This window comes from Sceloporus occidentalis, unplaced genomic scaffold (genome assembly GCF_023333645.1).
Source record: "Sceloporus occidentalis isolate IW3139 unplaced genomic scaffold, rSceOcc1.0.p SCAF_173, whole genome shotgun sequence".
Taxonomy (NCBI): domain Eukaryota; kingdom Metazoa; phylum Chordata; class Lepidosauria; order Squamata; family Phrynosomatidae; genus Sceloporus; species Sceloporus occidentalis.
The window spans coordinates 193,004-216,614 of record NW_028317153.1 but is presented as its reverse complement, the minus strand read 5'-3'; the positions used below and the strand labels follow the sequence as shown (position 1 = coordinate 216,614).

At 46.0% G+C, this 23,611-nt stretch overlaps 1 protein-coding gene across 1 annotated transcript; it reads right to left on the bottom strand.

Moving 5' to 3' along the window:
• Window positions 1–6,989: 6,989 nt before the first annotated feature.
• On the bottom strand, window positions 6,990–21,550 carry LOC149279267 (transcription initiation factor TFIID subunit 4-like). The gene is made up of 16 exons (XM_089501383.1): window positions 21,277–21,550; window positions 19,682–20,602; window positions 13,210–13,376; window positions 12,848–12,967; window positions 12,202–12,321; window positions 11,794–11,916; window positions 11,590–11,679; window positions 10,791–11,024; window positions 10,263–10,410; window positions 9,931–10,045; window positions 9,450–9,619; window positions 9,101–9,231; window positions 8,811–8,936; window positions 8,546–8,602; window positions 8,340–8,459; window positions 6,990–7,157 (listed from the first exon to the last, which is right to left on the bottom strand). Exons 1-16 carry the CDS (start codon window positions 21,548–21,550, stop codon window positions 6,990–6,992), a joined length of 3,084 nt encoding a protein of 1,027 aa, XP_089357509.1.
• Between the last annotated feature and the right edge of the window lie 2,061 nt (window positions 21,551–23,611).

Genomic DNA, 23,611 nt, shown 5'->3' with positions numbered 1-23,611 from the left:
CTTCCACCCAAGAAAGAAGGTCCAAACAGGCCACCAGTGCCTTTCCTTTCTTAAATAAGGGACTGAAATAATCCTAAGTGACAGACCAAAGCTACCTAGCAGCTGTTACACCAGATCCTTCTTGGGCAGAGGATGATGTGCAATGTAGTTTATATTTACAGCTTCCGCCTGCCAGAAACATTAAAAGCAGACACATTAACGATTTCACCAGAGCATCGCAAGCTCTAAATCAAGTTACAGAAATCAAAACATGGTGAGAGAGTGAATAGACAAGTTACATAGTAACATAGTAACATAGTTCATAAGGTTGAAAAAAGACCAAAGTCCATCAAGTTCAACCTATATACATATTGTGTCCCTACTGTGTTGATCCAGAGGAAGGCAAAAAACCCTTATGAAGCAGATGCCAATTGCCCCATACCAGGGGGAAAATTCCTTCCCGACTCCAAATATGGCAATCAGAATAAATCCCTGGATCAACGTTCTGTCCCTATTAATCTAATATCCATAACTTGTAATATTATTGCTTTCAAGAAACACGTCCAGGCTCCTTTTGAACTCTTTTATTGAGTTTACTATTACCACTTCCTCTGGCAGAGAGTTCCATAATCTCACCGCTCTTACTGTAAAGAACCCCCGTCTGTGCTGATGTAGAAACCTTCTTTCCTCCAGCCGTAGAGGATGTCCCCTTGTTATAGATACAGTCCTGGGTATAAATAGGTCCTGGGAGTGATCTCTGTACTGTCCCCTTATATATTTATACATAGTTATTAAGTCCCCCCTAAGCCGTCTTTTTTCCAAACTAAATAACCCCAATTCTGATAATCTTTCTGGGTACTGTAGTCCTCCCATTCCCCTTATTACTCTGGTTGCCCGTCTTTGAACCCTCTCCAGCTCCACTATATCTTTCTTGTACACTGGTGCCCAGTACTGTACACAGTATTCCATGTGTGGTCTGACTAGTGACTTGTACAGGGGTAGAATTATTTCCTTGTCGTGGGCATCTATGCCCCTTTTGATGCACCCCATGATTTTATTTGCCTTAGCAGCAGCTGCCTGACACTGGTCGCTACAGGTAAATTTACTGTTAACTAAAACTCCTAAGTCCTTTTCCATGTCAGTCGTCCCCAGTGTTTTCCCATTTAATACATATTCCCAGCCTGGATTTTTCTTCCCCATGTGCATAACCTTACATTTATCTGTGTTGAACCTCATCTGCCACATCCCAGCCCAAGCCTCCAACCTATGCAGATCCATTTGTAATCGTGCGCTGTCCTCTATTGTGTTAACCACGTTACAGAGCTTAGTATCGTCTGCAAAGATTGATACTTTACTATGCAATCCCTCTACAAGGTCATTAATAAATATATTAAAAAGAATAGGACCCAAAACTGACCCCTGTGGTACCCCACTAGCAACAGTCACCCACTCAGAGTATGTACCATTAATAACCACCCTCTGTTTCCTATCACTGAGCCAGTTACTTACCCACATACACACATTCTCCCCCAGCCCAAGCATTCTCATTTTATGTACCAGCCTTTTATGTGGCACCGTATCAAATGCTTTGGAAAAATCAAGATATACGACATCCAGCGATTCACCCTGATCCAGTCTTGAGCTCACCTCCTCATAAAAGCTGATCAGGTTAGTTTGACAGGACCGATCCCTTGTAAACCCATGCTGATATGGAGTCATACACTTATTTTCATTGAGATACTCCAAAATAGCATCTCTTAGGAAACCCTCAAACAGTTTACACACAACAGAAGTTAAACTAACAGGCCTATAATTCCCCGGGTCACTTTTTGTCCCCTTTTTGAATATTGGCACAACATTTGCTATGCGCCAGTCCTGGGGAACAGACCCTGTCACTATAGAGTCCTTGAATATTAGAAATAGGGGTCTGTCTATTACATTACTTAACTCCCTTAGAACGCGGGGGTGAATGCCATCTGGACCTGGTGATTTGTCTATTTTGATTTTTTTTAGGCGGCACTGCACTTCTTCCTGCGTTAGACAGGCGACATGTACTGGGGCAGTTATCTCATCCTGCTGTATATTACCTGGCATTTCATTTTCCTCTGTGAATACAGCAGAGAAGAATATATTTAATAGATTAGCTTTTTCCTGATCCCCGTCTATAACTTCTCCCTCATTACTTTTTAAGGGGCCAACGCTTTCATTGTTAACCTTTTTACTATTTATATAGTTAAAGAACATTTTGGGGTTTGTTTTACTCTCTTTGGCAATGAGTCTTTCTGTCTCCAATTTTGCTGCTTTTATCTGATTTTTACATATTTTATTTTTTTCCCGATAGCTTTTTAGTGCTTCCTCACTGCCTTCCTGTTTTAGTAGCTTAAATGCCTTTTTTTGCCATTTATTGCCCCCTTTACATTTTTATTTATCCACATTGGTTTTCTCTTGTTCCTGACTCTTTTATTCCCATACGGTATGTACCTTTCACAGTGAGAATTTAAGATATTCTTAAAAATCTCCCATTGAGCGTCTGTACTCTTGTTTTTGAGGACATTTTCCCAATTTACAGTGTTAAGGGCTTCTCTTAGTTGATCAAACTTTGCCCTCCTAAAGTGCATAGTTCTTGTGGCTCCTCTAAGAGTTCCCTTATTGAAGGACAAGTTATAATGCATCATATTGTGATCACTATTTCCTAGATGTCCCCTGACCTGCACATTAGTTACTCTGTCAGGTCTGTTGGTTAATATTAAGTCCAGTAGGGCGCCCCCTCTGGTCGGGTCCTGTACCATTTGGGACAGATAATTATCCTTACTTATAGTCAGAAACCGGTTTCCTTTATGAGATTCACAGGTCTCGGTTTCCCAGTTTATAATATTATATTATATACCGTATCGGCTCGATTATAGGCCGCACCCTAAATGTTAGGTGCTTTTTCTGCCCTCCCCCATGATATGCTACCACTCTGTCCACTCCCCCCCCCCCCAAGATATGCCACCACTCTGCCCCCAAGATGTGCCCGACCCCAATCAAAGCAGACTCCCGGGTGTCTTGCGGGGCCGGCGGGGGACATCTACGCAATACGCATATACAACTTCCGGTGCCGGAACTTCCGCCCTGGGAAGTCCCAGCAAGGGATATTGTTAAAGCACATCAAGCAGGTTGTTTAAGCGCAACGCCGCAGCGGGTGAACGTCTGCGCAATGCGCTTAGACAATCTCCCGTGCCGGCACTCCCCCGTGGGAAGTGCTCGCAGGGGAGGCTGTCTCAGCGCATCCGAGAGTAGGATGCAGGTGCCTTGCAGCGCTGAGGGGGATCTGTATCCTAATCCTGCTGCCTACGAATTGCGCATTTCTGCGCTAAACCCCAAATATAGGCTGCACCCCCACTTTAAAGACTGGTTGGGGGGGTAGTGCGGCCTATATTCGGGCAAATACGGTATGTATGATATATATTATAATGTAATATAGATAATATATATTTCATTATATAATATATTATAACAATTATATATTACAATATACATTACACATATATATATACCGTATTTGCTTGATTATAAGACGAGGTTTTTTTCAGAGCAAATGCTCTGAAAAATATCCCTCGTCTTATAATCGAGGTCGTCTTATAATCAGACCTCAAAAAAATGTCCGCTGGGGCCAGGCTGCTTACCGGGCTTTGGTCGCGAGCAGCGTATCTTCTACTAGCAGCAGGAGAACAGGAAGCTAGCAGAGTGTCACATAATTCTGCCTCCCCCCTCCTTCCTCTGGGGGCGGGGCCAGAGAAGTTGCTCGCACAGCCGGGCCTCTGCAGAAGTCTGCGAGTGGGAGATCTGCAGTTCAGGTAAGGGGGTGGGGGAGGGTTTTTGAGCATTGAGCAAGTATGTGTGATTAATGGAATGAATGAGTATTTAAATGTTTGTGAATGAGTGTGTGTGTGATAGCATGGGTGTGTAAGGGGGGTGGGGGTGGTAGCATAGCATAGGGAGGCTGTACTCACACTCCTATCATCCCCAGGTTCCAGCATGTACTGGCTGCCTTGGCTTGATAGGAGTGTGATTGCTGTTAGCTAATTAGTTAATATAATATATATTATATATTAAATGCCTTTTAACCCCCCTATATGCCACTCTGCCCCATGATATGCCTTTTAACCCCCTATATGCCACTCTGCCCCATGATATGCCTTTTAACCCCCTATATGCCACTCTGCCCCATGATATGCCTTTTAACCCCCTATATGCCACTCTGGCATATAGGGGGTTAAAAGGCATATCATGGGGCAGAGTGGCATATAGGAGGGTATAAGACATTTCTGGAGGAAGAGTGGCATATAGAGGGTTAAAAGACACATCATGGGGCAGAGTGGCAAATAGGGTGTATAAGGCATTTCTGGGGGTAGAGTGGCAACCCTGGGGGCAGATGTGCATAACTGGGGGGGCAGGTTGGCAAATAAAAGGAAATAAAAAAATATATTTTTCTCAATCATAGCTTTTATTAAATATGAAAAAATTGTTTACATGAATTAATACTTACTAGTAAAAAAAAATTTCCTATAGGGTAGTGTTATATTCAGGCTTTTTGTTTTTTTCCTAAATTAATATTTAGATTTTGGGGGGTCGTCTTATAATCGAGCAAATACAGTATTTAATATGTAAATATACACTATACAGATAATATACATATAATATATTTGTTATATATATTATATAACAATACATAATATATAGTTATATTATATATAGATAATAAATATAATATACATATATAATATACATATATCATATTACGATATATATATATATATTACAATATATATATTATATTTTAATATATATAGATATATATGTAATATAAATATTAACATATAATATTAATATATATAAAACATATACATTATATATTAGATTATATATCATAATCTAATCGAATATATAATACATATCACAATCTAATACATAATACTTCTGTGGTGGATCACCGGAAGTTCATGTGATGCCATAGAAGCCCCAGCAAAAGTGCCGGCAGTAGCGGAGGATGTCTGCGCGCATTGTGGAGACGTCCACCGGCTGCCAGAGAGGAAGATAAAGACCCCTGCAGCGCTGCGGGCGAACTGGATCTTAGTCTCGTAGTCAGACCTCTATTTAAGGTCTGATTGTAAGACGACCACGAATATAAGAGGGGTATTTTTCAGAGCATTTGATGAAAAAAAACCTTGTCTTATAATCAACCAAAAACGGTATATAATATATATAATATGTCAAATGATCCAAAATAATTTGTTTGAAAAAAACAGAGCCAAGGAGCAAAAACACACAGGGTACAGATAAATTTGTTTTTAATAAAGGAGTTAATTTTCTTTCAATCCTATATAAAACAATAGCAATTAAAAACTTCATTTTTAAAAGTAAAATATTTACATATAAACAGTAAACTGTGCAAAAATTTACAGGAAAAAAAATGGAAAGACAAGGTCCGCAAAGAGACGACAAAATGGCGTAACAGCTGTCTGCTAAAAATACTGATCTGAGCTCAGTTTAGAAGGCAGATACATTTCAGTAACAAGGGAAAGGGGGTGGGGGGTGCACACAAAGCCGAACTATATACACTCAGAAAATATTACCAATTGACAAATTAATACAGCCACCTCTGAAAATATAAAGAACCAATTAGTATATTTTTTGCATTAAAAAAATAGGTACAAAGAAGGGTGCTTTGCCGAGGCGACTGGTAATGTTAGTCACCAAAGTTTGCATACTGTCATTAACAAGATAAATTGGTGTATACGGGATCATTGTGTCCGATACATGTTTTAATTTATTACCCGATATAACATGCCAAAGAAAAAAAAAGAAAAAAGAAAATCTACGGTTAATTACATATTAAGGAGAAAAAAAAAAAACAGGTTAAGGTTTCAGTTTTGTGATTTACAGACTGGATTCTGCCGCGTTGATGTGGAATATTAAATAATAAAAATCAAAACTTAACCCTTTCTGTACAAGCAACTTGCAGTCTCTAGTACACAGAGGGTAAAGTGGATACAAAAATAAAAGTGAAAACATGTAAAAAAAAAAAAATTATATAGAAACACAACAGTGCAAGTAAAATAGAGATTTATGCTACACAGCACGTCCTCCTCATTTATAAGCCGTTGCATCTGTCCACACGTTTCCACTTTATAAACAAAAAGCAAAATACCATTGCATCGTTTTTTTATTTAAAACTTTTTTTTTCCATACAGATAAAAAACAATTTATTTAATCTTATAAAGGGAAATATTTCAAAAATTACGGGGCACAAAAAAAAAATTGTTAAAATGCCAAAGCGAGGAAGCGGTATTCCACAAGCAAATTAAAAACAATAAATACGAAAAGGGTTGAAGGATAAAATCTGGCGTCTGAAAGAAAGAAAAGGAGGCAGAATGTGTTTAGTTCTTCGCCTCCCCGGCAGAGAACAAGTTGAAGTATATAAAATGCTCTGGGGCTTTGCCATTCGTGACCGAAAAAAACATTAAAAACAGGTATTATATAGGCAGGAAAAACAAAAAAATCCCAAAAAACATAAAATCTAAGTATTCCTTAATGAAAAAAACATACAGCACATTTGGGTTAAAATGGACCACGCTGCGGTGAATAATCCGTGTATGGCTTGCTTTGGAGAAGGGAGCAGATTCTGAAGCCGGGTTTTGTCCTTTGCGGGTTTCCTCGCCGTCAGGAGAAACATCGTGTTTTGAATGCAGGTTTTTATAAACCAGGGGTTTTGTTTTTTTTTTAATATAACTAAGATTTTTTAGGGGGTATGGTGATTGTAAATTGCTTTCAAAGCTTTAAAAAGAAAAATGTAAAAAAAAAAAACAAAAAAAAACAAAACAAATTTGCGCTGATATAAATTTGTCCTGGGAGGGATTAGTTGTCGCCTTTGCAAAAAATAATAATAATAATAATATATATACCTTGATCTTTTCCATTTTTTGTTTAGTTTGTGTGTTGTGGTTTGTTTGTTTTTTTCTTTTCTTTCACTTAAGGAATGCTTTGTATAGCAAAAGTGAATGGCTAGTCTCTCTCTCATTCTCCAAACAAAATATGAGGTCCCTGAGATTAACACGCGTTATCCTTTGTCTTGTAAACTGTCGGCTGCTTCCTCCCCCTGAGCTGCTGGCAGTCGTTGCGTTTGTGCTGGATGACTGGGGAACATAAAAAAAAAAGAAAAAAAAAAAAAAGATATAAAATGGTTAGCAGAGCATTGAAAACGACTGACCAGACGACGAACGCGCATGTACTGAAGATGTACCCCATTGTATACTCAGAGGTGCGCTGTAACCTCCTATCATCAAACGTACACGGAAGATCAGCCTGTCCGGGGGAGAGGCTCACCTTCAGCGACTATGCCTTCGTTTATTGGTGGTCTCCTAACTACAAGGGTTAATTGGTTGATCTGAAGCTGGGCCAACCGATCGCTGCGTAAGACAGCACATCGCAAATCAGAGACTGCGCACGGCAAGAGAGGCTGGTCATGTGATTTCACCAGGTCCCTAAATTAGAAGCAGAACTCAAGGGAAACCGAGGTCTGAACGATGAACGTTCCTCTCTAAGTTGATATTACGATAACGGGTCACCCATCCCAAAAAGTAGTTGGGATTTTTATAACCTCTCCTAGTTAATGTTTTAATTTCCATCATGATCGCTCTGCCTCTCTTTGTGCAAATTACAAAGAAGAGTAGCCAGAAAGCAGACATCTTCCCTGCTCGCGAAGCATCGTGCCGGCCAACACCACACAGCTGTGGAGGATTTTTAAGGTAAATCAGAGACATCGCTAAAAAGCCCGACATCTGGCAAGGAGGTCCGCTTGCTGGAGTTTGGTGGATACATCAGGAGCCAAAGGCGCCAGCGAACTGCCCACCCCGCTGGCGGCAGATCCATGCGGCAGGTGCGGCTGCCATTCGGGCCCCGAGTAACATCTGTCTAACAGGGTGAGCTGCCAAACGTCTAATCGCTCGCTAAATTAAAGGACCGTCCCAAAAGCTGCCATTTCACCCAAGAACTATTTTAGTTAAAATGATCACAAAAAAGAAATGCTACTTTATTTATTGTATATTAGTTCATTGAATACAAGTTTATTAAATAAAAATGATACAGGACTCGAAACCCCTTTACCCCGGCCCTCTACTCTCCCCAGGTCTGTATACTCCGTTCACTCCCTCTCCTAGAGTCCTAGTATTCATCGTCTGCTAAGGCCCCCTGTACAGTCCAAAATGAAACAGAAAAACTGTAATATATGACATAGAATGAAAATAATGCTGGTGCTTTAACGAGGGTCCCCAGAAATGTTACAGAATGCAAGGAACCAAGAATTTGCAGGTACTGACCTCTGACCCAGAGCCGGGCCCTGGAGATTCTACTTTCCTCTTTTTTCGAGGGCCAATAGCTGCCAGCGCTGTGAGGTTGGCATCTCTCTGTCTCATCTGTGCCAGTTCCTGCTGTTGCATCTACGGGGGAGACAAACACATGCCCCCTTAGTCTTGGTTCCCCCACCAAGCGACATGGCCCATTTCCTCGAACCCGCTTTCCTTACCTCCTTTGCTTTTTGTTTCAACCGTAACTGTTCCGGGTCCTCCTGCCTGGACCGAGACTGCGGGAAAGAAAATGAAAATAAACTTCCATTTAAAAAACAAATATCACGGAAGGACTGTGTACCAACAACACACCGGGCATAGATCGTTGCCCCTAAAAACAAACACGGTCTCCGGTGACAACGGCATTTCTTTACTGGCGCCGACGTGCAGCGTCACCCGTTAACGGTCTTCATATGACACGGAGCTGTGATATCCAGCACTAACCTTAGCTGCCCGCATGAGGATCTCTCGCTCCTGCTCGTCTTTCTTCTGTTTCTCAATCTGGTCGAGCTGCTCAAAGAATTTTAGCTGTGTCCGAACATCATTCGACTGCTCGTACCGGTCATCCTCCTGCAGGAAAAACGAGGGCGATTACCACCGGTTGGCTTCTAACGCCATAAACGACAAGCAACACTCTTCCCAAAGCTGGAGCACAGCACGGCCCTTTTGGCTCCGACTACGCTGTAATGGGATACAAATCCCGCTGCGCCCTGCTCCTTCATCCCAATCCTCACCTTGTGAGAGGTGTTCTTTTGCTGGGCCGCTTCCGAGATCTTCTCCATGATGTTCTGTAGCCGCTGCTGTGTGGCATGAGACACGTAGCCAACCACATCTGGGTGCACCTCTGTGATTCCATGCTTTTTACCTGCGGATGACGCAAAGAAATGTCAAATTAACTTAACAAGCAGACGGGACGCATACACTTAAGACTTTCCCAGCCCTCCTCTTTACATACGTTATACGATGATCATGAATATGTTTTTTGGGGGCTACCACTGGTGAGTATCTATAGTAACGCGTCACATTTACACATTCAAAAGTCTTGAAGAAAGTGAAGTTATGGGACGGCAGACAAGGACCCACCGATTTCGAGTATCCTTCTTTGCAGCAGCGAAGGGAGGAGGAAGGTCTCGTCTTTGCAGGACCTCGTTAACGTGCCTACAAGCTCAGAGTTTGTTGCCAGAATCCTCGCACTTTCCTCGGACAGGTTAACGCCGGCCATGGAAGCCACGTCATTAATATCGTCATCATCTCTGAACAAAGAGAAAATAAAACTTTCTAAAAAGATGTCTACTGGGTGCAGTTAATACACATAAAAGATATAACTTTCCAGAGTTACTAACAGAAGAATCTCTCTTCCCTAAACCTTAACGTGCAGATTTACAGATATTAGTGGACACACAACAGACATGGAATTCGGAGGGTTAACAGAAGACTCTCATGGAAGGCACTACACTAAGGATGCTATAAAGTATTTCTAGACATCAGACAATAAAGGTCTCTCTGAATGGCTTAAAACCAGAGCAAAGGCACGGCGAACCCTCAACGGGGTAGAATATCTCACCTGAACGAACCTCCCCCTGGCTCTTTTAATTTGTTTTTTTGGGCAGCCGCAACCTGTGTGGTGATTGTGGACATTGTTTTCGTACCCGACAACACCGTCTGCTTCACCACTGGGACTGCAAAGACAGCAAACAGCACACGTTTATACCAGTCGCTAAAACATGGACATAAAAAGTCAAGGCAACAACACCCAAAGGGTATTTGGGCAAAGAGATGCATTCAGGTACCAGACAAGAGCCTGGCGGAGAAGATTTTGATCTGGATGCCGTGACTGTTGGGGAGCCCCCCTGAGGTGGTAGTAAACCCACCGAAGCTCCCGGTACCCCGACTCACCTGTCTGCAGCTGGTTTAACTGTATCTGCTGAGGCGTGGTGAGCATTAACCGGCTCTGAGGCGGTCTGAGGGCTACCATGGGCGTCTGCGTCAGCGTGACCTGCGGAGGACGTACCACTGCCCCTGCTTTGTGTGCCGGCTGGATAACCTAGAATAGGAGTAGGATGACGATGAGCGGACTCCGGGCCTGAGAGAGCGCAAAGACACCCAGCAGATACGGTCTCATCCCACAGTCACTCAACGTAGTCAGGAAAGAAATTAACACGTTCTGTCTTTGCAGCCGGAGAAGGTGCGGAACTACCAGGTGCTAATGACTAAACATGATGTGAAATCACCTTCTAAAGTGGGACAAAAAGCTAATGCAGAATATTATAACTGGATGGAGAAACGTACAACGCAAGACTAACATAAGAGGCAGCAAAACAGGGCGAGAGAATAAAATGTATATCAGTGAAGCGAAGTACAAGTGGAACAGCAGCGTGAACACGATGTAAGCAGAGATGGGTTAGTCTCTCGGTGGTCACGTACCAGTGGCGTAGGCTGCCCTGGTTTGGACTGTGCGGGTTGAGTGAGGCTGATGACCGGTTGCTGTAACGTATTCGTGACCGTGGCGGTGGGCTTCCCGGCCGTGCGCTGTACAGAGCTGCTCAGCATGACAGCGGTGAGCGCCGTCGTGGCCTGTGACGGCGGCGGCTGCTGCTGACTCTGCTGGATGAAGGCTGCCGAATCAGGCGTCAGCTGCCGCAAAGCAGGAAGGCTTCGCTGAGAGAGGGAAAGAAAAACAAATATAATTTTAGAACTTTCAATCATTTTGCAGTCACTAGTACAAACTTCTGATTGCGTGCCGTGAGCAATTACAGTCAAGATTTAAAAAAAACGGATCCGGGGGGAGGTTGCATGCGTCACGTACGCTCAAATGTCACCGAGCAACAATTATGTGACGTTATTTATGGTTTTATATAGTGCCACCATATAGCGCTGTACTTAACTTGTTTTTATGCCCCCGTCTCGTGTAAACGTCTCTTCTTAACACATTTAAAGATTAAAACCTTTTTTTGTGCTTCTACTTCTCCAGCATGATGGGCTTAGTGCTTAGTGGTCGATTCCCTAAACAGAGATGCCCTCCCAGCTTGACCAAGGTGTAAAGTTACCCTATGACATCATTATTAGTGTGGCCATTAGCTCCACCCACCCGGAACAGTCCCACGATGTAAGAACTAGAAGCACAGATTAGGATTCAGGGGCCAAACAAAAGAAGCAAAATTAACGTGTATATTAAAAAAAATATATGGCCATTTGTTTAAACACATCAGCCCTCCGATCATACCTTGAGGAAAGGCACTAGGTACGGTTGAGGTGAAGAGTTCAGTTCTCTGTATAATCGACTGGTGAAATCCTCAGCTTCAATTTTCCCGTCCTGTTAACGTAAAAGATTTGCTTGCGTTAATAATAATAATAATAGATAATACGAAAAGCCGCAGGGCCTTTATACAGCGCCACGGACGCTGTCGGTGCTCAAAGGGCTCCTTACCAGAAGGTTCTGGACAAGTTCTTTCACATTAGCCGCTGTCTCGGAGGACTGTTTTCCTGATGAAGCCAACTTGATTAGCGTGGATAAAAAATTCTTGCATTTCTTCACATTTTCCATGGTTTCCTGCGTAACAAATAAAAACGTCAGCGCGAGGCCGAGCAACAAAAACATTGTCAAAATGTGTTTTCTTTCTAATTAGAATCAACGCGTCATTTCCAGACTGCTTCCTTAATCAGCCGAGTTTGCCTCGTTACGAGGCATGTACACAATTACTCTACAGAACGAAAAGTGGGCAGAGGAGCGCTTCTCGACACCCTCCAATACGGACAGCGCAGGGGGTTTGTAGCTGACCAGCTTGGCGCTGGGAGACCCCAGTGGAACGGACTGGCTGAGGTGGGAGACGCTCACCGTGGTGGCTGTGGCTGTGGTGACCGTTCCTTGCACCGGTCGTGGTGCGGTTGCCGTCTGTACTGCCGTCGCAGTCCCCAATGTGGCCGTTTGCGTGGTGCTTCCTATCACGATCTGGTTCTGCAAAGAAAGACATCGACATGCCATAAAGACAGATCTCCGTCTCAGCAGGGGATCCAGGGACCCGCTTAGCCAGCTCTTCACCTACTATCCCAATACTAAGATACAAGACACGGTATAGGAGACACTCATAAATGTTGATGACTTCCGCCGTAATACAGATAAAGAAACATGGAAACTGTCTTTGAGTCGTGAAGGCACAAGTGATGTTGCGCATGGAGAGCGCAGGTACCCACCACGCTCCAATCTCCAACACGCAGTCGCTTAAAAGACCCAATTCATTTGCATCATTCAAACGCGCCTTTTCACAGCCCAGCCATCCGTAACGGGCGAGCATAGAGTTTGCAAAACAGAAAGCTCAGCGAACGGAATGATACAACGGGTGCGAGCTTTCATTCGTATGAACATCCCGTAGAATGTTCCATCGAGACGCAGCTCGCACCTTAGTGAATAAGTCTGGGAAGGAGGGGGGGGGGGTTCTTAGCGCACGACTGCTGCCTTCGCGGTATCGCGCAGAGGGACTCACCTGCACAACCGGGGGCCGCTGTAGTGTGGTGGTTTGCTGCACGGTTGTCGGGGTTTGAGATACCGGTTTAATGATGGTTGTTGGCGTCACCTGTCTTGCTAGAAGAGGGGCTCCCGGAGACTGAAAATTCCAAAGGAGGAGAGAGTTAAAGCAAAAAGATAAAAAAGCGCAGGCCAAGTTCTAAAAACCAACACAGAACAAGAACTACATAAATAATATGTTTATGAGCCCAAAATACGCGAGTTGTCCACGAGGTGAAGACTCTTTGTTTGGAATTAAACTTTTAGGACATTCCACCGACTTGGGACTTACGACAAAGGTAGAGCAGAAGCTCCTGACCAACAATCAGGCGCCAGCCTTACCTGCACGGCCGAGATTTGCACCGGGGGGGCACTGGTTGGCGTGGCTGGCCGCGTGGCCATGGCGTTCTGGTTTTGAGACTGGGCTTGAACCTGGGCCTGCATCTGTGCCAAAGCTTGCTGCGGGATCATTAACAGCTGGCCGTTCTCGCTGCGCACGAGGACCATTCCTGTGGGGCAAGAAATAAAAAGTTATTACGGAACGGATAAACCGGGTGACCTTATCGCGCCCATCCGTACGATGATCTGTTACGCCTTGCGGACAAAAAGGTGAGGAACGAGGAGGGGAGCCGCTTTAAATATTATTTTGGCACTTTATCATTTTATATATTGAGGAGTTGTTAATCCACAGTTATTAAGAAGGGCCGTCTGTGGGGAGCTCCTCCAGCCAGAAGGTTATTTGGCTATAAAAGGGTCACCCCAAAAGCCACTTAATTTAGCTCCGATAAAATACCATATTTGCTCGATTATAAGACGAGGTTTTTTCCAGAGCAAATGCTCTGAAAAATACCCCTCGTCTTATAAGCGGGGCCGTCTTATCATCAGACCTCAAATAGGTCTGACTATGAGACTAAGATCCAGATCCCCCGCAGCGATGCAGGGGACCTGGATCCTCCTGTGGTATGCCGCCCCAACTTACCGGTGCTTAGTCCGGGCTGCGTGTAGAGCTCTACACGCTTCCCGGACTAAGCACCGGGGACTCAGAAGCACCGGGGGGGGGGGGGGGCATAATACAGGAGGAGGCAGGGGACCTGGATCCTCCTGTGTTATGCGCCCCCCCCAATGCCACTCTGCCTCCTGAAATGCCCTATACCTCCCTATATGCCACTCTGCCCCATAATATGCCTTTTAACCCCCTAAATGCCAGAGTGGCAGTTCTGGAGGCAGAGTGGCACATAGGGGGTCAAAAAGCATATCATGGGGCACAGTGGCATTTAGAGGGTTAAAAGGCAGATCATGGGGCACAGTGGCATATATGGGGTATAAGGCATTTCTGGGGCAGAGTGGCAAGCCTGGGGGCAGATGTGCATAACTGGGGGGCAGGTTGAAAAAAAAAAAAAAAGGAAATAAAAACAAAATATTTTTCTCAATCATAGCTTTTATTAACAAACAATTCTTCACATAGTTTACATGAACTAACATTTACTGGTAAAACTTTTTTCCTTTAGGGTCATCTTATATTCAGGCTTTCTTTTTTTCATAAGTTAATACTCAGATTTTGGGGGGGGGGTCGTCTTATAATCAGGGTCGTCTTATAATCGAGCAAATACGGTAATAATTTTGGAAAAGGTGCATTTTCACCTATAAACTTCAGTGGAGTTGGAGCGATCATTGTGATAATAGATTAACACGGAGGCAAGAGGGATCCGAGGTGTCGGTGAAGGTGCTGCCTCTGTATGGGTGATCAACGCACCACACGTGTGCATGAACATGTGTGATGTGTATTTGTGTGCGTGTTTTAGATAATTTACGTGTGCATTAGCTTGTCTGAAAGTGGGATGCGTGCTAGAACATACGCAAGCGTGGCTAAGAGCGGTATGCGTGTCTCGATGTACGGTGGCGTGGTTAAGCGCAGTCAGTGGATTTGAGTTTTCATTTGAGTGGCAGTACGAGTGTATGCCGGGGGGGTTTAAGCAGCCAATCAGTGGCACAAAAAGGGACCATAGAGGTATCTTTACCTAAGTAATAATATAAAGTTTGTGAGGCTGCATAGAACATTAAACTGACTCACAGTGGGTCAGTCTAACGGGGCAAAAATATTTAATAAACCAGGAGAGAAATTATCTCCTGTAAAGAATATCGACGTCTGTGTAAAAGCTCTGCAGATAAATCCATAACGCTAAACCCGAGCAGCGGAGACGAAGCTTTTTCCACTAACCAACATTTAAATACACAGACAAAGCTCGCGGCCGCGTCCCTTTAAATGTTGCGAATGCAGGAATTTGTAGGGATTTAGGGAAGGTGAAGCCCAGTACGGGGACCAGCGTTACCCCGGGGGCTATAAAATACATACGAGATACCCACAAGCCCTCGCTGAGCAAATAAATGAAATAAGAGGATTCTGGAAGACGAGGTTTAAGGCTCTCCGTCTGCCTGCCAAGTGCTTTTCCAAACCATGGCTTCGTGACGTAAGAAACCTGGCTGCCAATTTTATTAAATCTGCTTCAAATTATTTCATAAGACTTGTAATGTAAGAAAGTTTTACTATATTGAGAGGGTGGTGGATAGGTGGAACAGCATCACAGCAGAAGTGGTAGAGCCCGATACAGTGAGGGGATCGCATGGGAATCTAAGTCGTTGGGGTTCAACTGAGGACGTTATGCCGGCCCCGGCCTTGTCTCGAGTACCGTCCTTACTCTGCGCGGTTTATTAGGAGTACCAGATGCAGCCGACATCTGATGTTTAAAATCAGAGCGTTTCAAAGGACCAAAACTTCCAGCTAAATGGAGTTACGGAGATAACCGATTGTTCCGGGTACGAGGCTCTAGCATGTAAAACACGGGGTATAGATAGACGGGGAAATTAAGGACGGGGCTCTTAAGGGCTTTGCATTTGATCTATACATCATAACAGGGAAATTTCCATGATCAGGCAGCTTTAACCGCTCACTGGCCGTTTAAACTCAACCATCACTCCCCAAAACACAGAGTACCAAGTCCGGATCACCGGCTCCGTGAACCGGTTCCCTGCAATGTATGAAAGCCGGGACCACACGGGTTGCGATCCTTACACGGATATATCGCTTGTTCTGGTTTCCGGACAATCGTTTCAGCCATAGCTAAAGTTAAATGGACATTTAAAGGGACGTGAAAAAAAAACACAATACTGACCAAAAGCAGGTACCCCCCCACACACGGCCAAAGGCTTATCGAAATTATATCCCAAATTACACCGTACCCTCAGAGATGCTAAAACATGCGCCGCACGGTCCATCACAGGCCAGACCAACCCCATCCGCCCGGCACCCGTGTCTTCTACATATTGCAGCCGGTACGCGCTTCTTGGACCACCTTATCAAGATTTTGGAGTCCATTAAAAAATGGCGGGGCAAGTAAGCATCCGTAGCATCCGTCACCCTAAGCCAGGGGTCTCCAAACTGCAGCCCTCCAGCTGTTGCGGGACTCCCATAATGCTCTTTGGGCTTAGAAGCTGGCAGAGGGTTGTGGGAGATGTAGTCCTGCAAGAGCTGGGGGGCCACAGTTTGGAGACCACTGGCCTAGGTGATCTGAAGGCAGTGTACACAGACACGGGTGTTTGTATAGATATATACGTTCAACATATACAAAACTCCCCAAACCCATCACTATGTGGATCGCCATGGCAACCACAGTCATCAGTCTGCCTCCCTGTGCTGCGCCTGCTCTCATTCTGTCACCAAGTAACGGGTGCTGTGCCAAACGGCCGCCATTTTTAAAGGACCCACTGCCCCTTCGGATCGAATGATCCGGAGCGCCAACACCACGGTGTCCGGTTCACCAAACCATTAGCCAGCGCCTCCCTCCACCTACTCCTCATTACCACCCATAGGGGCCACCGAAATAAAGACGTGACTCAACTCGCTCCGTTATACGGAGCCTAGCCCAGCTAAGAGGATCACTCGGATTTTACCCTTTATTTTAGAAGTCCACCGCAGACCTTCTCGCAGGAAGATCATGCCTGGGTTGGAAACTTGAACGTCTTAAAAGCCACTCACGCCGGGGTTAATACGACGTACCGACCATGCACTCGACAGCTACACGAACCCATGCCAGGACGGATAAGCAAGTTTGATCCATACATCCAGCAGAGCCGAAACACCCACCAGCCAATCAGGTGAACCCACATACACTCCCATCATGCATCAGCCAGAGCCCCTCAACACTAACTGCCCTCCTAAATGCCCCAAGCCATCTTTAAAAAGTTGCCTCTCGTTGACGACCCCTGACGGATCCAGAAGAGCGTCGGGTCGCGTAACTCGGAGGACAGGCTTATCTTCCGCTATACGGAGGGACATCGGCCGTAGAACCTCCCGGCTATGCCGTATAACCAAAGAGAGGGTCGCAAAAAGGTGCCGACAGGCTTTATTGTTACACGGCCCCCGGGTACGGGGTGTTAGAACACTTGTGATACGGAGGGGCAGATCCGCTGTTTTGGTGAAAGTGCGTCCCTCCCCAGGCAGCCTCCTTTCTTCCCTTAAATATACTCCGTTAGCAAATCCATAAATGCATAAAAATCTTTCCAGTTTCAGCCATCAAGCCCTCCAACTCCTCCTAAAAATTTCATTTCATGCCTCGATATTTATGTTTTATTAAACTTCTGGTGTGTTTTTTCCGCCGGACCCCATCTTCCCGAGCGGCTCCATTCTGTAGAACATGGATGGTTTGCAAGAAATCCTGAGCGATCACCAGGAATTTGGGTTACGCAAAATATCTTTCAATATATATATATTTTTTTCTCTCTTTTTTTTTTTAATAAAAAAAATTTCCCCCCCCCAAAAAAAAGTTGAAAAAGAAAAAATGCTTGTTCTAGTAAATAATGCCAAAACATCTGCTGGGGTGTACACAGTGCTGTACACGGACGCAACTATTTTACTCAACAGGGACTACGGATTGGAGAGAAAAACCACAGGATATCTGCCACTGAAATTTTAGCCCGGATCAAACAAACAAAAAAACACCCTAAACAGTCATTTTTTTTGTCAATTAACCCCATTAACCCCTAATACTCAGATATGTTCTCCCGCTGTCCTCAGATGATAGAGCAACATAAACATTCAACGAGGTATATGCACCCTAGGAGGAACAGGGAAACAAACAAACTACAGGTTATGGCCAAGATTATTTTAAATAAATTGGTAGAATAAAAATTGTAAAAAAAAAAAAAATTCAAAAGTAAATGCTCCAGGTGTCTATGTTCTTTGTTGGCCAAACAGATGTCTATGTGTTGAGCCAGACCACAATATTGCATCTGTATTACTTTTATTTCTTTTTTTTTGCCCCTGACAACATTTTAAATATCAGAATTTTTTAAATGAATAAAATAAAAAATTAAAATATAAAAAATATTAGATTTATAGCATAATTATGGCACCTTCCTGCGCATGGGTGTCAGACTTCAATGCATTATATGCCCTTAGGCAAAAAAAAAAATCACCTTAAAATTACCATGTAAATGTTTGTGATCAAATTCTGAGATTTTTTTTTTTTTTTTTTTTTTTTAAATAAGGAACAGCCATCTACTCCTGGTTTTCTAGAAAGAAAAAAAAAATATTTACTAAAGCAATGACAAATTCTAAAGTTTACTCACTAGAGTCCGTGGGAAAATAAAAAATAAATTGGTTTTTATCACAGCTGGAGGTGAACAGAAATGAAATAAGGATTTTTTATATTTTTTTTTCCCCTTCTTCCAAAGAGAACTCGGTCCTTTGAGACCGTCTTAGTTCCAACTTCAAAGAATCCCTCCTGCTTTCAGACACGGAGTCCCCCAGCTGGTGCCGTCAAAGCCCCCCGAAAACGCCAACGTAAAAGCCGTAGAATAGAGAAGATGTTCTTTTTGGGGTCCCCTGGGATGCAGAAATGCATTTACCTGCTTGCCCTGCCCGGCGGCAGTACGATGATAGAGAGACTTGGATTAGCCACTGCGGCTGTCGGATTCACCTGTTTCCCCACGGTCAGACAATGTACCCGTACTGCCCCCCCCAATCCGGGTGGTTGTCGTAAAACCAACGGGCAGGTAACATTTAAAACACGAAAATGTTTGGTCTAGATGAAACGCAAATTAGCGTTCAGGGAAGCGAGCAATACGATATGATATTCAAATACGTTGCTTACTGTGCACCTAACACCTCTGCCCGTGCTCCATGGGGGTCTCCTGCCTACTACTACTTTGCATGAGACAATCAAAACTAAACAGGCTTCTTGTAACAATGCTAATAACTCACGCCAAGATCAGAAACAAATTGTGCGCCAGAAACAAATCGTACAAAATGATTCTTCATTTAATTGCGTTATTTGGCAAAGCGATAGGGGGACTGTGGTACGCGCGGCACGGGCTGGGGGCAAGCGCCTGGATCCCGAGTTAACCCCTTAAGAACAAGCAGAAAAGCAGAAGAGTTAACTGCTAAGGTTCCTAACGGCTTCGGCAGTCCGCTTCCTAAACCCACAAGCATCTACATCCCGGAGCTCCGGGTAAAGGGGCACCCGGGGACACGGCAGACGGGGGCATTCCAGGTAAGTTTGAAATCAGGGCCGCTCTTTAAAACCGGCTGATACTTTGCGGGATCATCCAAAAACCACAGAGCTCTATTAGAGAAGACGCTTCCATCAGCGCGACGATCACACAGAAACACGACGGTTAGCTTTCAGCACCACGGATTGGTCCCTGACACCAAGAACCACATGGAGCAGCATCCAAAAACATAACACGCAAAGGCACCGAGCTACCGAGGGCATCCGTGTGCCCTGCGTGCGGCGCCAGGAATAACCGTTCCACTTACCTGGAGGAAGCTGAAAGTTCTGAATGTTCGGCGGGTTCTGCGGAGGCTGGGGTACGCGGGGAGCTAGCATAGGAGGATTGATTGTTGCCCTAATGCCACCAACCGGAGCTGTAGGAGTCCTTGGCAGGTTCTGAGGCACGGTGCTTATTGTAGCTTTGCCCATCCCCGTAGGGGTGCCGGGGGGATTAGCTGCCCCACCAGGGCCCGGATGTCCAGCCTGAATCGTCTGTCCTATCACCATGCTGCCGGGGTTTGGCTGGCTCTGTTGGGGGGGCTGGATAATAGTTTTTGGAGATTCAGACTTTATCACCTGGCTAGACACAGAGGTGGGCTGAGCGTTCATTTGCAGCGGCACCCCGGCAGAGGGTGGCAGAGGGGAATTGATCACAGTATTACTCCCATTCTGGGTGGCTGCCACTCCCTGGTGCATCAGTGGTCTCACCAAAGCTACCGTGGTGGGAACCCCCGCCATCCCCACTTGTTGCCCAGCCGCGCTAGCAGCGGTAGTCGAAGAGGAGGAAATGACAGACGCGTTGGTCGTTCCAAGAAAAGACGCCTGGATCACGGTGTTGGCTCCTGCGTTCACACCACCCTTGGTGACAGGAGCGGGGCCATTGTTCACCAAAGTTACAGCAGGTGCAGGATTGCTGTTGCCCTGAAACGGGGCAGCGTGTCCCCCAGGTCCGTGAGAATTAATCACAACATTATTCCCGTTCATGGTCTGAAGTGTGGCGGTCTTGCCGTTTCCTTGGCCATGATTGGACAGTGCAGTTGCCATGGTGCCAAGGACCCCAGCTTTAGCCTGGCTAAGAGCCCCCGATGCATCAGATCCACCAGACTGGGCTCCGTCCTGCGGCGCTGCGGCTTGCGGTCGACTGTTATTGTTGATCACGCCGCCTGCTACTCCAGATACAACTGCTCCTGAGGGACAAAATATTACAAGCAAAAATGAGAAAAAAAAACAAAAACACAAAAATTAAGCCCATAGTATAGAAGCCCTGCGGCTCTCTTTACACATATGCACTTCCCAGCCGCATGTGACCTGTCTAAGGCTCACGCCACCCGAGACTCATTTTCCCTCCATAATACCCATACTCTTCCAGAAGGTATCAGACAGTACTCCGATCATTACTATACTACGCCTGATCCCACCAATCACAGCGCCCCCCAATCCAAGGGCATGAAGGGGCGCTCAATAGAGCCGGGACCTCAATAACTGCCCTCAATAACCTCACGACAGCCTCCCACCCAAAGCTCACCAGATCGGACACCCGCCAGCCGCAACTCACCGACAGCCACTCAAACAGGGTGACAATAAGCATGAACTGCTATTCCACCCCCTCCAGGGACCCCTACACCCCAAAAGTTGCCCCGACTATCAGTCTGAAGACTCCAGACATCCCTAACGCCACAAGTTGCCTCCAACAGGCTTTGCTACCCTCACTGATCCCCGGAGACCCTCTGCCAAGCCTCCGTACCCCAAAAGTGACGCCATGTACCCCCCAGACAGGTCCCATGCAGCCAGGGGCCCCTGGACACCCTCAGGAGGTCCAAGAGCCATTACAGCCGCAGCCCCCAGGCTCCCCCCGACTCACCGGTCTTGGGAATATCTGCGCTGAGTCCTATCTTGGTTTCTGCCTGGCCCCCCGCACTGCCTGCCCCTACCCCAGGGCTAGAGACATGGTTGGCCAGGGCCTGGCTGCGGGCCTCAGCTGGAACCTGCTGCTGCTGGTGATGGTGGAGATGATGATGGTGGTGGGCTGCGGCTGCCAGCTGAGATTCCAGGGAGCCCACCAGATCGCTGACCACTTTCTCGTCCACGTCCGTGTTGAAGAAGACCTCATCCAGCAGATCCGAACCCGCCGCCATCTTTACTCCGCCGCTCAACTCGGGAGGGCAGCGCGGCTATGCGCATGCGCGGCGGGCGGGTGACGTCACGAGCCCGCCGGGTTGCCATTGGCCGGCGCTTTGCTATATAAATAGCGGGCAAATGGCTGCGAGGGGTATTTGGAGATCGGGCGGAGAGGCGGATGCAGGAAAAGGGTCAGGGGCTATACCTGCGGCTCCCGCAGAGGCTAACGGGCTTTGGGCGAGCCTGTGAGGGCTGTTAGCCGGTCGTGGAGAGGGGTGCAGGCGCTGAGCACGAGGGGGGCTGCCGCCTTTGTCTTCTTTCAAAATGGCTGCGGGTGTCCCTGGGCTGGAGGGCGCCACACCTGTCCCGCCGGGGGGCAACAGAGGCAGAAGATGGGTGCATAGAGGGGCGCGGTGAGGGGTGTAATGGGATATGCGAAGGTCGTTGTACTCGGGCTTTATCTGTACATAGAACTTCGCTGGCGGTAATAAGGCTGAAATACTGCCCCATGGGGTAGGAATGCGGGGTGGCCCTAGCAGGGTGAGTCTGAGGCGGTGCTATATGGTACTTGTAAGGTGTAGGGCTGCTGGGGGCTTCTATCGAGGTAAGTGCAAGATGGAGGAGATGGTTAATACAGCCCCCTGGGGTAGGTTCATAATGGGGGGGGTGTACACCCCCCTCCAAAAAAAAACTAGGTAAGTAGAAGATTGGGGGGAGGGGTGTACATGAGATGAGGGTTTACACAGGGTGTGTTGAGGCTGGTAGCTTTTGGGGTGTTATGTAATAGAATAGATACAAATGGGGCACAAGTTGCCAAGCAGCCACATGACGGATCAGCGAGGGTGACCTGTCAATCCCTGTCTGCCCGCAAAGATCATGCAAACACCCCCCATGCCAAGCGGAGCGGAACAGTCAGACCCCCACGTCCGTTCGCAAACGTTTGGGTTGATGATTGTGTGGCTCAGGCCGACGTGGTGGCGGATCTCAAACTATTCACAAAGAGCCCAAACTTGGCTCCCCAGGAGGACCCAGAACGTGTTGGTGTGTGACAGCAGCCCTGCTGGGAATCCAGGATGGTGGAAAGACTCTGAGGGGCACGGTACTCTGAGCAGATGACTTCCTGTTAGCCTAGTTTAGTGGACCTTACCTTAGTAAAGTTACCATGGTAACAGATTGAACTTTAGTGAATAGACCTACCTGCTATGAATACGTAATCTGTTTTCTGATGAGCTATTCATTAACCCCTGAGAGGCATCTGCTTGCAACGAGACATCGACCCCTCCTACCTAGCCCGGTGTGTGTAAGTGTAACTGGCAAAGTTGTCCCTACTGAAATGGGACAGTTGTCATGTATGCAAAATAAAAGCCTCCTATGACCCTCAGTGGCTACCAGGAAGTTTATTGTAACTGCTCACCCTTGTACAATGCTGTAAAGTAACATTGTATCACGTTTACTGATGGAAGCGATATGCCTGCTTTATTATACATAATGTATCGGAAACTGTTTCCAATTGGGCAGAGGGGTTAAAGATGATCTGTTTGGCCCTTTGGGGGTGAAACCATGTCTGCATTTGCAAGCCTCTTGGCTTTACCTGTACCTGTTGGAGGTCACATGGTCAAAGGTGAGACGGGTGAATCTAAATGATATAATTGGGAGCACATAGCTGCAGGGGTTGTGATGTCACCGCCCCTCCTGTTGGCTCTATGGTATCGCCCGTATCGGTGTATCGCAGAGCAGTAGCACTGAGACAATAGCTGATGGGGTGACAGACGGCCGTCGGCTGGTCTGTAGCCACCGCCTGGCGTGCGGGTCTCAGATCACCGCCCCGGGCGTCCCCTGCAGCAAAACTCTGCACCACAGCTTTATCATATAGACGCTTTGCAATTATAACAAGATTTCTTACCAGTTACTGCCCACGCCAACAAGCCATAAGAGAAAAAAGTGACTTAACCGTTAAGGTTTCCTGCATTACAGAGAGGGTGGTAAATAAATGGAACAGCCTCCCAGTAGAAGTGGTAGCGGCTCATACAGTGAGCGAATTTAAACATGCATGGCTCCTGAATCCTTAAAGTTTGAGT

What these genes read in the sequence shown, in the direction of transcription:
- LOC149279267 (XM_089501383.1), bottom strand. Translation starts at nt 21,550, where the DNA reads ATGGCGGCGGGTTCGGATCTGCTGGATGAGGTCTTCTTCAACACGGAC. An exon ending in AACTTGTCCAGAACCTTCTG is followed by an intron (nt 11,680 to 11,793) that starts GTAAGGAGCCCT and finishes TTACGTTAACAG; the next exon opens with GACGGGAAAATTGAAGCTGA. An exon ending in TCCTCATGCGGGCAGCTAAG is followed by an intron (nt 8,603 to 8,810) that starts GTTAGTGCTGGA and finishes TCTTTCCCGCAG; the next exon opens with TCTCGGTCCAGGCAGGAGGA.